The 11,959-nt window shown below is 37.4% G+C and overlaps 1 protein-coding gene across 1 annotated transcript; it reads left to right on the forward strand.

Moving 5' to 3' along the window:
- The first annotated feature begins 3,776 nt into the window (after nt 1-3,776).
- Nucleotides 3,777-9,512, forward strand: LOC130010287 (histidine N-acetyltransferase-like). The gene is made up of 4 exons (XM_050537000.2): nt 3,777-3,853; nt 5,720-5,993; nt 6,283-6,519; nt 8,739-9,512. The coding sequence occupies exons 2-4, from the start codon at nt 5,826-5,828 to the stop codon at nt 9,288-9,290; spliced, it is 957 nt and encodes a 318-aa protein (XP_050392957.2). The 5' UTR covers nt 3,777-3,853; nt 5,720-5,825; the 3' UTR covers nt 9,291-9,512.
- The last annotated feature ends 2,447 nt before the right edge of the window (nt 9,513-11,959 follow it).

Raw genomic sequence — 11,959 nt, forward strand, 5'->3', positions numbered from 1 at the left:
ACTAGAGAAGTGAATTACTGGTCGAATAAATTTGGTTTCCATAGCCTGTGATAACAAGTGCGGTTTGTGCGACAAAAAAGGCGTTTTATTTTTGATGTCTTATAGACTATATATTATACGTGTGTTTATAACATGTGCTTCTGAGCCTTTGAGAATATAGACGGCTATATACACACATATTAAAGTCGCAATGCGTCATTTTACCGCATAGGAATCCCTCGCAAACTACATTATTGTGAAATATGAGTCTCCGACTCCTAATAGAAATATGATCAAATTACCCATTTACCCAATCCTAAAATAAAAAAAAGCCAAGTTACATATTAAATGTCGCTATGATATTTTTTCGCATCTACGCCGCTCCTCTGTGGTCGTATACCATCTTATCATTACTATCATATTCACACAGTGCGAATCGCCCAGTTAGCAGTACTAGTGCGTGGGGCCACAAACTGTCCAAAAATTTCTGTCAACTAACACAAAACGGCCGGAAATGACAGGCAGATCTCGAGATTCTCTCCCGTTCTGTTCTTTTGGTTCACAAGAATTTGCTCCCTCCCAGCAAGGACCTCAAAAACCAGGATATTGTCTCAAATTTTCAAAGTCTTCTCAAGGGAACACACCACCCCTCCCGCCTTCAGGTCCCTGCCTCTAATATTGACAAAACATTTATAAAAAAAATCAGTAACAGTGATAATATGACATTAACTGCTTTTCGGCGAGATAACGAACGGCCAACAAAACTATATGTTATTTTGATGACATTCATCGTGGGGTGGGATTGTGGATTGTGCTTTAGATTTGGTACCCCCCCCCCCCCTCCCCATTATTCGCAGCTTCTAGATCCTCTACTCGACCATTCCACCCAACCCCTATAAAAAATCTTGAGCAGGCCCTGGAGGTTAAAGTTTTCATCCGAGTGACTTGGAATTTACATTTACATTAGTGAAACGAAGTATCGGTTCATTATATAGTACAGTACAACTAAAGAAGCCGCTGGTTAATATCAATGATGTCAAGTACTATTTGAGAGTGGGAAAGTAACATACCAGGTATTTATAAATAAGGTAAGTATTACACCTGTAACCAGGGCCGTAACTGTCTCAGAGTAACGAGGGGGACGGGAAGTGTTCTCTCAGGGGTGCTGTAAAATTGTGCCTGTAACACAAAATACTCGTCCATGAACACTAGATAAGAGAGAACATCTCTTAGCTCCCCTGTGCACTAGCTTTTCAGATCCCTTAAAGAATGCCCTGTGGAGAATTTTGATATGTGGGATTATAGAGTTATTGCCCTTGATTAGGTCATACAATCGTCTCAAATCGCCACTTGTGTTGTTGTTATATCTGGTTCGCAGCTCATTCTCTGGTGGTTCGATCGCTCGTTTTATTAAGATTAGACTATGCATTAGTTTGTTATTTGGAATATCCCACAAACTGAAAACAAAATTCCAAACCGTTCAAAATACTGCAGTTCCGATCATCAGTCGCTTACCCAGGAACTCGCATATTAAAAAAGCACTCAAAGAAATTTATCGGCGACCAATTAAATTAAAGGACAATATTGGTGCCAGTCATTATAATATATGTGATAGAACTGGTTAAACACGTTCAAAATATTATTTTATCGCAGAGATCATTGCTACGATAGATGTGACGAACGAAAAGGGAAAACACGAGTTATCCCTCTATATAACTGACTGAAGTGACGTGTGATAATAGATACATAGGCGAATTTCAGCTACTAATAATTTCTTCGATAACCAAAAGTTGTTATGAGCCTGTAAGAGGATGTCTGAGAATTCAAAAAAAGTAACTGAATAACATTAGATAAGAGAACACGAGAAAAAAAGAAATAGTCCGTACATTCCCTTGAGTTTATTCATTCTATACTTATAAAAACATGGTAATGCACGGATTTTTTCTGTTTTTCTTTCATGTTCTCTTATCTAGTAACAGTCAATTTTTTTTTTATAAATTGTCGGATATCCTTTCACAGTCTGACACCCTGAACATTAAACTATCATCCAGTCTAGAAACATTCAAAAATGATTTAAAAAATCATTTAGTTATGGCAGCCATACTGTGTAGCGCCTTGCGCATGTATGGAAGCATGGAACTGTGCTCGGTATAAATACACAGGTACATGAGGACAGGAGCGCCTTTCTTATGCCTATGGTGCACCTTTGTCACATGTGATTTTTTCAAAGATTTTTACATCGTTTTTTTTCTTCATATTTTAAATTTGTTTTTAATCTTCTTTACTTTTCTTCCTATTTATTGCTAAACAGGTATGCTATAACGAAATATTTATATAATTCATAATTGTATTGGACGTTAAAATTGTAATGAACTAAAGCAACAATAAACTAAAACCAGCGGCTGCCAGGCAGGATACGCCCACATTTTCGAGAGATGGATAGAGAACAAGCTAACAAGAAAGTGATTTTTCCTACAATCAAGGGCCATAATTCAGGAAATTACAATTCGATATGCGCAAATATCGAAAGGAACTGAGATCTTTGTGTTATAAACTTACATTTCAAGTTTCAACAAAATCGGATAAAAATTGTGACCTCTATAGGGTCCACAACCTTGATATACCATATTTTTACGCTATTTGAGAACGAACGGCAGCCATTTTGTCTGTCAATTTTGGGCTGATTTTCACGAAATTCGAACTCAGCCGTCCTTAGGGTGTAACGGTGATATAATAATACGTTTATTTAAATCAGATAAAAATTATGACCTCTATATGGTCCACAAGCTAAAAACTCGATTTTTCGTACAATCAGGGGCCATAATTCAGGAAGTTACGGTCCGATATGCGTGAATATCGAAAGGAACCGAGATCTTTGGGTTATAAACTTACATTTCAAGTTTCAACAAAATCGGATAAAAATTGTGACCTCTATAGGGTCCACAACCTTGATATACCATATTCTTACGCTATTTGAGAACGAACGGCGGCCATTTTGTATGTCAATTTTGGGCCGATTTTCACGAAATTCGAACTCAGTCGTCCTTAGGGTGTAACGGTCATATAATAATACGGTTTTTTAAATCGGATAAAAATTATGACCTCTATAGGGTCCACAATCTAAAAACGCGATTTTTCGTACAATCAGGGGCCATAATTCAAGAAGTTACGGTCCGATATGCGCGAATATCGAAAGAAACCGAGATCTTTGGGTTATTAACTTACATGTGAAGTTTCAACAAAATCGGATAAAAAATTGTGACCTCTATAGGGTCCACAAGCTAAAAACGTGATTTTTTTCGTACAAACAGGGGCCATAATCCATGAAGTTTCGATCCGATACATGCCGATATCGAAAGCAGCCGAGATCTTTTGGAGATAAACCTATATTTCAAGTTTCGTCAAAATCGGATAAGAATTGTGACCTGTAGAGTGTCCACAAACAAATTGTGGACGGACGGACGGACAGGGGCGACGGCATAATACGTCCACATGAAAATGTGGGCGTATAAAAAGGCAAGAGGGGTTGGCTAGTAGTACTGGTCTTACGTCAGGATACGTTAAAAACACTTTACTATATACTTTCTTATGTACCATATGTTGATAAATGTACATCGCTGTCTTATTCGAGTCGGCTATAGAGTTCAATCATTCGACACCAACATATATTATGCAAAGTCACAGTGATCCAACACAGCAAAGCGATAACAATATGCATAACCTATTTTGTCCTGTATTATATATTGTGATGTAAGGGTTATGTGCATGTATATAAACTATCTTATATTAAACGAGAGGCGATAGCTCGACATAAACCACGTCATTTCGGGGCTAAGCTAGGTATTGAAGCCAGGGCCAGTGTTCAATGGAAATCGTAAGTCTAAGTTAGTCACTTAACTACTAGATTTCATTAATAAATATACGTAATTTCCTGTAAGTTAACGGTAAGTGGGATTCAAAGGCAATGTTCAACATCAACATCAACATTTTTCTAAAGTTAAACATACATTATGCAAGAGCAAAATCTGATTATTGCAAGTCTTAATTTAGGCTTCAGATGTTATAAAAATTATAAATTAGATCTTTATTTAATAAACAAGCCCAAAATCAACTCTGTAGACCCACGGATGGCTCGGCTACAGCTCGGATTTAAATAGGATTGCACTTATTGATTAATTCAAATATGGCGCACCCTGATGAGAATACGTCAGTTAGATCGAGACTAAATGATAGAGTTTATTTAGCGAGGCCGCTGTAGAGCGTTTCCGCATGCCATTGAAAACTTTACTTGATAATCGAGATATGTAGGTGGAGTTAACGCCTGTCAATCAAACGATCGGACAAGGTGAAGGCACATTTCACTACCATTTCTAGTCAAATATTACAACGATGATAACTATGTTCAGAATAAAGTAATTTGACTGAAATTTTCAATATATTCTTCTTTCATCATCTACTTTTGAACTGTTATAGCAAGAATGGCCAACTCTCTATAAAAATCTCCCATAATGTATCTTTAAGTTACATGTTTAGAGGCCTTCCACCAGAATTTCTAGCTTGCTTAGAAACACAATTTCGCATATTGCATCTCCTTGCTACACAAACTATATATTTTTGGAAAGCTTATAACACCAAGGACATAAATCCGGGAGTTCCGTGAAAAATGTTTGCTCAAATTCGCTTCAGGGCCTGATGAAACTCTTCATAATTGTCAAGTAAATTCTATATTTATACTAACAATTCTGAAGTTGACATAAATTAAATACTGGTTAGTGTATTGGTTAAATTTTGATTTAAACAAAAATGCCAAAAACAAAGAACAAGGGAACACGTTTAGGTCTAAATATTAAGGCCACCTGCAAACTTCGTCAAGGTCTAACGCTAAGCCTAGCCATAGCTCTAACCCACTATCTCGTCAACAATCACGTCCCCTAACCCTATTTACATCTAGCGACAGTGGCAAAATCTGCAGGTGGCCTTAATATTTAGATTTAACCAGGAAACACCCGGGATTTTGGAAATCAATTAACTGTACAAAGAACAAGGAGTTACCCCCATTTATGACAAATATCAATTATATTATTATTGATAACAGTATTTAGTTTAAACAATTTATTCGATAAACTGAATAGGATGTATACAAGTTCTTCCCAGAATTTGTTTCTGTTATAACCGTCGTAAACCTTTATTTCAGATAAGATTTGAGGCTAAAGTTCTAACAAATATTTGAATTAAAAATAGATATGGCCAAAACTAAATAATATTGTAATAGGAGTGACAATTGTAATGAAAGAATAAAAGAACTCAAATGGGATTTAATGTCTTACTATGCTGCTCCAATCCGTATAATGAAGACGAGCATACGCCATGCATTATAATTGGGGTTAAAAGTTGCAATGTAGCCTACATACAGTTAATATTCCTGTTTTCATACAGGTGTTATCAGTGCAAGGGTGCCGCGGTGACTCAGCAAGTGGCTGATTCACTTACCAGGAGGCGCGTGATTCGATGTCGGCATGTATCTGTGTTGGTGGTCTAAGTCCTTTCAGTTGCAGGTACTTGGTGACTGTCCTATTGTCAGTTTTATTCGTATATGATGTCAATGGGTAGGTTCACGGGATGTTCTGGCACAAAGACAACAATAAAACTACAGTTGCAGTTCTTATATCTATGAGTCATCCAATGATTTACTTGTTGGCGGCAAAGGTTTTTTTTAACCCAGTCGATCTGTCCTTTTCAGATTTAGATCTTTTTAGCCAGCCCTCACAGGAATTATTTAAACCCGTCCAAATATGGATCAACATATTTGACTCAGTTTGCATTTAGTCTTATCCTGTCTTTTCACAATGACCAGTGAACGTATATACAGACGAGCAACTCTAGATGATAAAGAAGATGTGCTTGCTATATCTGATAATATTTATAATGGTCGGGATTACCTACCAGAACTCTACGATGACGTAATATACGATAACGACAAGCAAGGATATGTTTGCGAAGAAAAGGGAAAATTGGTAAATATTTTTATTCTCAACATAACGGAATTCCTATGCTGTTATTAATTGGGTAAGCTACGATGTCGGATTGATCTGGAGGACCTGACTGTTCATGAGGGCGTTTGGGTAATGTCCGTTGGGCTGGGACCGCTGAGTTTCACACTTAAAGATCTTTTCACCAGCTAATACTATATAGTAGGTTACAATCTGTATCCATGAGTGAATGTCAGTTTATAGTTTAAAATCATCTCACCAGTTATCAATTGTCGCAATCAATTATGTTGGTTCGGTGTTAATATTTTTTCAGTTGGGGTTCTTCTTTGCCCATATTGTTGATAACAGCGAAACTATCGTAAGAAGAGCCGGAAGGGTAAAACCCAGTCACCAGGGTCAGGGTATATTTAGAAATTTAATGGAGAATATGATGAGTGATTGTGCTTCGCTACCCAATGTAAAATCCACCTCTATCTCTGTGGGTGGGATACCTACAAAGCAGGTCTTAAATTATTTAAAGAGAGAGAATTATCGACATGTACAGACAATGGTAAGTATATTGAAATAACAGAATCTTAAATTATTACTTGAAAAAGCTCGCAACAAACCCAGTTTTAACCATACCGGATTATGGGGAAAAATCATAGGCGATAAAAAAATAAACCAATTTTCTCCCGATGACTCCGGATGCTCCTGATGTTTTTGCTCATGAGAAATGGCACTTATTTTACATCGGGGATGGTCCGGTGAAAGTTCACTGGTGCTTCGGCTATGGTCATAAAGCTTCTGGGAATGTCCCCCGAACAATTGCCGTGAATCATCGGGGTTGGCTCAAAATTATCAGGAAAGCTCTCGGGTACCGTCGCCGGAAATCAACATCATCGAGTATCGGCAGCACTTATGTCTTCACACTAGGCATGGAAGCTTCGGGGGCATCGTGAACCTTTGAAACCATCGGGAGGCCTCGGGCGAACTGCAAAAATTTCAATGCTTGCATTGAATATTCTCCGATGTGTTTTCGACGTTTTATTGGGACAACGGACCGTGGAGGCATCCACGGAGGTTTACAGATCCACGGAGAAGTACCGGGGATGCTTCCGTGTCCAGAGCTTTCTCGAAAATGTCTTTCCCGAGGCATCCACGTTGCATCGGTGATGTCTCGCCGAAGTATCAGGGGACCTCCAAGGATATTTGAATCGGAGATGCCTCGGGGGAAAAAATATTTCGAGGAAGCTCCGGAGATGATTCCCCGGCCTGTTTTCCCGACAAAACGTAGAGAACACATCTGGAAAAATTGCAATTCTTCTTTTGCAGTTCTCCCGAGGTCTCCCGATGGTTCCACATGGCTCGCGAAGCTTCCCTGAGACGCCGGGGAACCTAGATATTTCGAGGAGGCTCCGGAGATGCCTCCCCGGCCTGTTTTCCAGACAAAACGTAGAGAACACATCGGGAAAAATTGCAATTCCTCTTTTGCAGATCTCCCGATGGTTCCACATGGCTCGTGACGCTCCGAAGCCGGGGAACCTAGATAATGCATCTTTAAATAAGGAAATACTATTTTCCTCTCGTTGGCTATTATGATTTGTCTCTTTCACGATCACTGATAAATCAAGTAACCATTTTCTTCAACTTGGTTTGTCACTTCCATCAATACTTTCACCTTCACAATCACTGACAAAAGTGAGGTGGCTTGTCGTTTAATGAGCAACAATAATTGACCGTGGGCTAATTTGATTATTAATGTTTCCGATTATATCACTGGTAAACTGATATCGTTGACGTATGAACCCGGTATTGTTGAGTTATGAAACCGGGACTTTTATTATTGACAATGTTTGTCAGTAAATCATATAAGTGGCCATTATTCTAAACTAATGATTAGTATGTATAGAAAGTGGTCAGAAATTATACACTTTTCATGAATTAGCAGGTGTTTAACTAGCTGTAAAAGATGTCACTGCTGGTGTAAAAGCGTGACTATTTATAACAGCCATCACTATTGAATACACAAACCTGGACGTGTATCATTCAATAGTAACGGTTTAAACACCTTAGTGACATAACACCATTCCTAGTTAATGGCTTCTGTCTGATTACTACCAATAAAAAATGACATTTGATCTGCTAGTGTCGTATATAATCATTTATAAAAGTTATTTGTTGCTTAGTCAACAATATCAACTTTAGGGTGTATTAAATAACTTATTTTCGTTTATTAAAGCTGTGTTATGTAAGAGCTAAATATGCCCATTGCAGGTCTTTATTTTGGCTTTAAATAATATACAAACTATTATTTAGATATTTATTGACAATACGAGCTTATAATTCTAGACAATTAGGTGGTGGAGATGATTTAAACGGATTGAAACAGGATCGGCATTTAAGGATTTAATTTATAATGTTGAATAGAGACTAAATCTCGAATAACAAGTACCTTTGCTACGAAAATAAACAATCTATGCCTCATCTTTCCAAATTTCAAAAACGCGATAGCTTGGCTCAGAATAAAGTCATTTGAATGAAATATTCACTATATTCATTTTGCATTATCATTATCTATTTTTAAATTACTATGGCATGAACGCCAAGTTCAAACCTTACATAATGCATCTTTAAGAACGCAGTTGTACGTTTGAAAAATACACATACTTGTCCTAAGCACAACTTTTGGCTGCACCCATATCTGGGCAAGTAAAATATAAATTAAACAAATATCACCATTACTTTACAGATCACTGACTACAAACTATAATGATCCTTTTTCTTCAGAATTTTCATCTGTACAAGTTTAATATCAGAGAAATACCAACGATTTCTTGTGAGAACAACGCCTTGCTTATCCAGGAAATTACTTCCAACATCTTGACAGACATCTTGAAAAATCAGACATCACGTGATTATCTTTTCCCGGATGACGTAGTTAGAATTCATAGTGTGCCGTTTAAACCCATTAAAGCCAACATAAAAAGTTTTGTAAATAAAAGAACATACATTATAGGCAGTTTCAATAAATACAAAGGCGAAGAAGAAGTAGATATTAGTGACCTTGACCTTTGTAACATTCGTCTGATGACCTTAGCAAGTTTCTATACCTGTAAGGATGGACTGGCATACCAACTTGACATATTTGGGAACAGAACAGAAGACTTAGGAGATCATCTGTACTATCACATGCAGAAAATCAAAACCATGGCGAACAGTCACGTCACTTCTGGTGTAATGACTCCTAGTGATATGGAGTTTGGCGACGTTGAGAAACATTTCAAGCCTTACAAGCAAATATCATTCTGGGAGACACACATTTTCACCAAAACTCTGTAACGCCTTGATTTGTCAGAATATATAGTACATTAACAAAACAAGTTTAATTTTAAAAAAATTATTCATAACTGTGTCCATTGAGAGTGTATATCGGTTTCTGTTGATTTAACAACTCCATCTATTGTGATCAACGTCGACTGGTAAAGTACATATTTTTGATTCAATATCGCACCAATTCTTCTCAGAGAAACCTGTAATATACTAGTCGTGTACATTATTTAGTAGTGGTTTTAACTTAAGGGATTTAATAAACGGTCGTATAATTTGCTTTACTGTAGGACAATACTAGTTCCTCGGTGTTACAGCCAGTAAAATCAGTAACAGTGATAATATGACATTAACTTTATGTCTACTTCAATAAAACTGCTTTTCGGCGAGATATGGTATTTTGTTGATGGTGCTTTAGATTTGGTACGCACCCTCCCCTCCTCCTTATTCACAGCTTCTAAATCCTCTACTGGACAATTTATCCACCCAACCCCCTTTTAAAATCTTGAGCAGGTCCTGGCGGTTAAAGTTTTCATCCGAGTGACTTGGAATTTACATTCAAATTAGTGAAACGAAGTATCGGTTCATTTTAAAGAATTCATGGGCTAATATCAATGATGTCCAGTATTATTTGAGAGTGGGAAAGTAACATACCAGGTATTTATAAATTAGATTAAGTAACACACCTGTAACACAAAGTACACGTCCATGAACTCATCTAAGAGAGAATATCTCTTAGCCCCCCACCCCCTTGCACTAGCCTTTCAGATTCCTTACAGAATGCGCTGAGGAGAATTCTTTTGGATTGTAACAATTTCTGATATATCAGATTATAGAGTTATTGCCCTTGATTAGGCCATATAATCGTCCCAAATCGTCACTTATATTTTACAGTATTACGATTTGTTGTAGTTATATCTGGTTCACAGCTAGTTCTCTGGTGGTTCGACCTATTTATGACCTATTATGACAACCATACTGTGTAGCGCCTTGAGCATGCATGGATGTATGGAACTGTGCACGGTATAAATATACATATTATTATTATTATTATTTGCCTAAAGACTCACAATGCGATAACCTTTGTGGACTTCTTCGTTGATGTGATTAGTGCAATATATTTTTGAATATAGTCGGCAGATACTAGAGAAATTAGTTCATGCGACAACAGGCTTAGCCTCCACCCAGAAAGGGGGAAGTGTGACAAAGTGATTTATATTTCTCACCAAATTGAACAGTATCATTTAGGTACATAGAACTTAATGAACTATGCTAGTTTTAACAATATATGATTTTTGACTTTCACCTCTATATAAACTTCTGTTAAGTACTAGCTTATTAAACATGTAATTGATTCAGTATGTTCTTTACAAACTACGTGTGGTCTTTGCACACGCTCCGCTTTACTTCAAAGGAATATGCATTGGTCAGTAGTCATGCCCGTACGTAACTACGTCAATTCTATGAGTTGTAGATGTTATTTTTGTGAAAAATCATTGGAAGAAGAGAGAACATGTTGGGACTGTACGAATTATATAGTCTTTATGGGTGCATCCGACACAATGCTGAAGATAAACCTATTGTTTACAATGTTGACCTCTTGACGCCAATGTCATGATCTGTGATGTGTAGATCACGTGATATGGATATCATGGCTACTGACTGTGTCTGAGATACTTCTCCGCAGGTAGCGTGTCTCAGATGTTCAGAATGTAGTCATGCCGTGACGAGATAAAAGAGACAATTGCATGTATGACCATGTGTGCAAGGGTATATATTGAGGAGTTCGCTGACAGTTAGGAGAGAGGAGCCGGGAGGAGAAGAAAGGGTCGGGCGAGTGTATGGACTCACCGAGTTCAGCCGCTGCCTTGGCAGAGGGGCAGAATGGTAGATCCAATATGGTTAGATGTATTCCTGTCGTAGTAATAGTTCCAGTATTGTCTAGTTTTTGTAGTGTTGATGTATTTATGTAGATGTGTGATACACTGTTCCCGTTGTAAATAAATGCTGTATTTACTAAACTGGTCTACTGTTATCACCAACGATAGTGTTACAGAAGTGGTAAAGAATTTCGAAATAATGGCGAAAGAAGATCATAAAAGTAAAATCAAATCTGTTGCGAACAAAATAAACCCGTATAATTTAATGACGAAAATCAAATAATTTGGTCATATGGCAACTAAAACTACTAAATGTTTCGATTAACGTCGCCTTCACAAGGTTGACGGACACAAGGCTAAACTCAAAAATAACATGTTCAGCGAATATCAGGTGAACATATGGGTAAATTCTTGAAATCCACGTAAAACACCACTTCATATGATGGTGTAACTTTTTGGTGCATGTGTAATAATTGCTAATACGGGCACGAATATTTAATGCGTTTCTGAAAAGAAACGAAACCGGATTTCGTTGCACTTCTTTCACTTTATCCATGACGTCATTGGGAAGAGGGGTTGGTTAGTGGTACTGATCTTACGTCAGGAGACGGTAATAAACGCTTTACTACTTTCTTATGTACCGTATGTTGATAAATGTACAACACTGTCTTATACGAGTCGACTATAGAGTTAAATCATTCGACACCAACATCTAGTATCCAACGTCACAGTGATCAAACACAGCAAAGCGATAACTGTTTACATAACCTATTTTGTCCTGTATTATATATTGTGGTGTAA

This window comes from Patella vulgata, chromosome 2 (genome assembly GCF_932274485.2).
Source record: "Patella vulgata chromosome 2, xgPatVulg1.2, whole genome shotgun sequence".
NCBI classification, from domain to species: domain Eukaryota; kingdom Metazoa; phylum Mollusca; class Gastropoda; family Patellidae; genus Patella; species Patella vulgata.

Coding starts and splice junctions, on each gene's coding strand:
- LOC130010287 (XM_050537000.2), top strand. CDS start 5,826: ATGACCAGTGAACGTATATACAGACGAGCAACTCTAGATGATAAAGAA. Junction 5,994..6,282: donor GCGAAGAAAAGGGAAAATTG/GTAAATATTTTT, acceptor ATATTTTTTCAG/TTGGGGTTCTTCTTTGCCCA. Junction 6,520..8,738: donor ATCGACATGTACAGACAATG/GTAAGTATATTG, acceptor CTTTTTCTTCAG/AATTTTCATCTGTACAAGTT.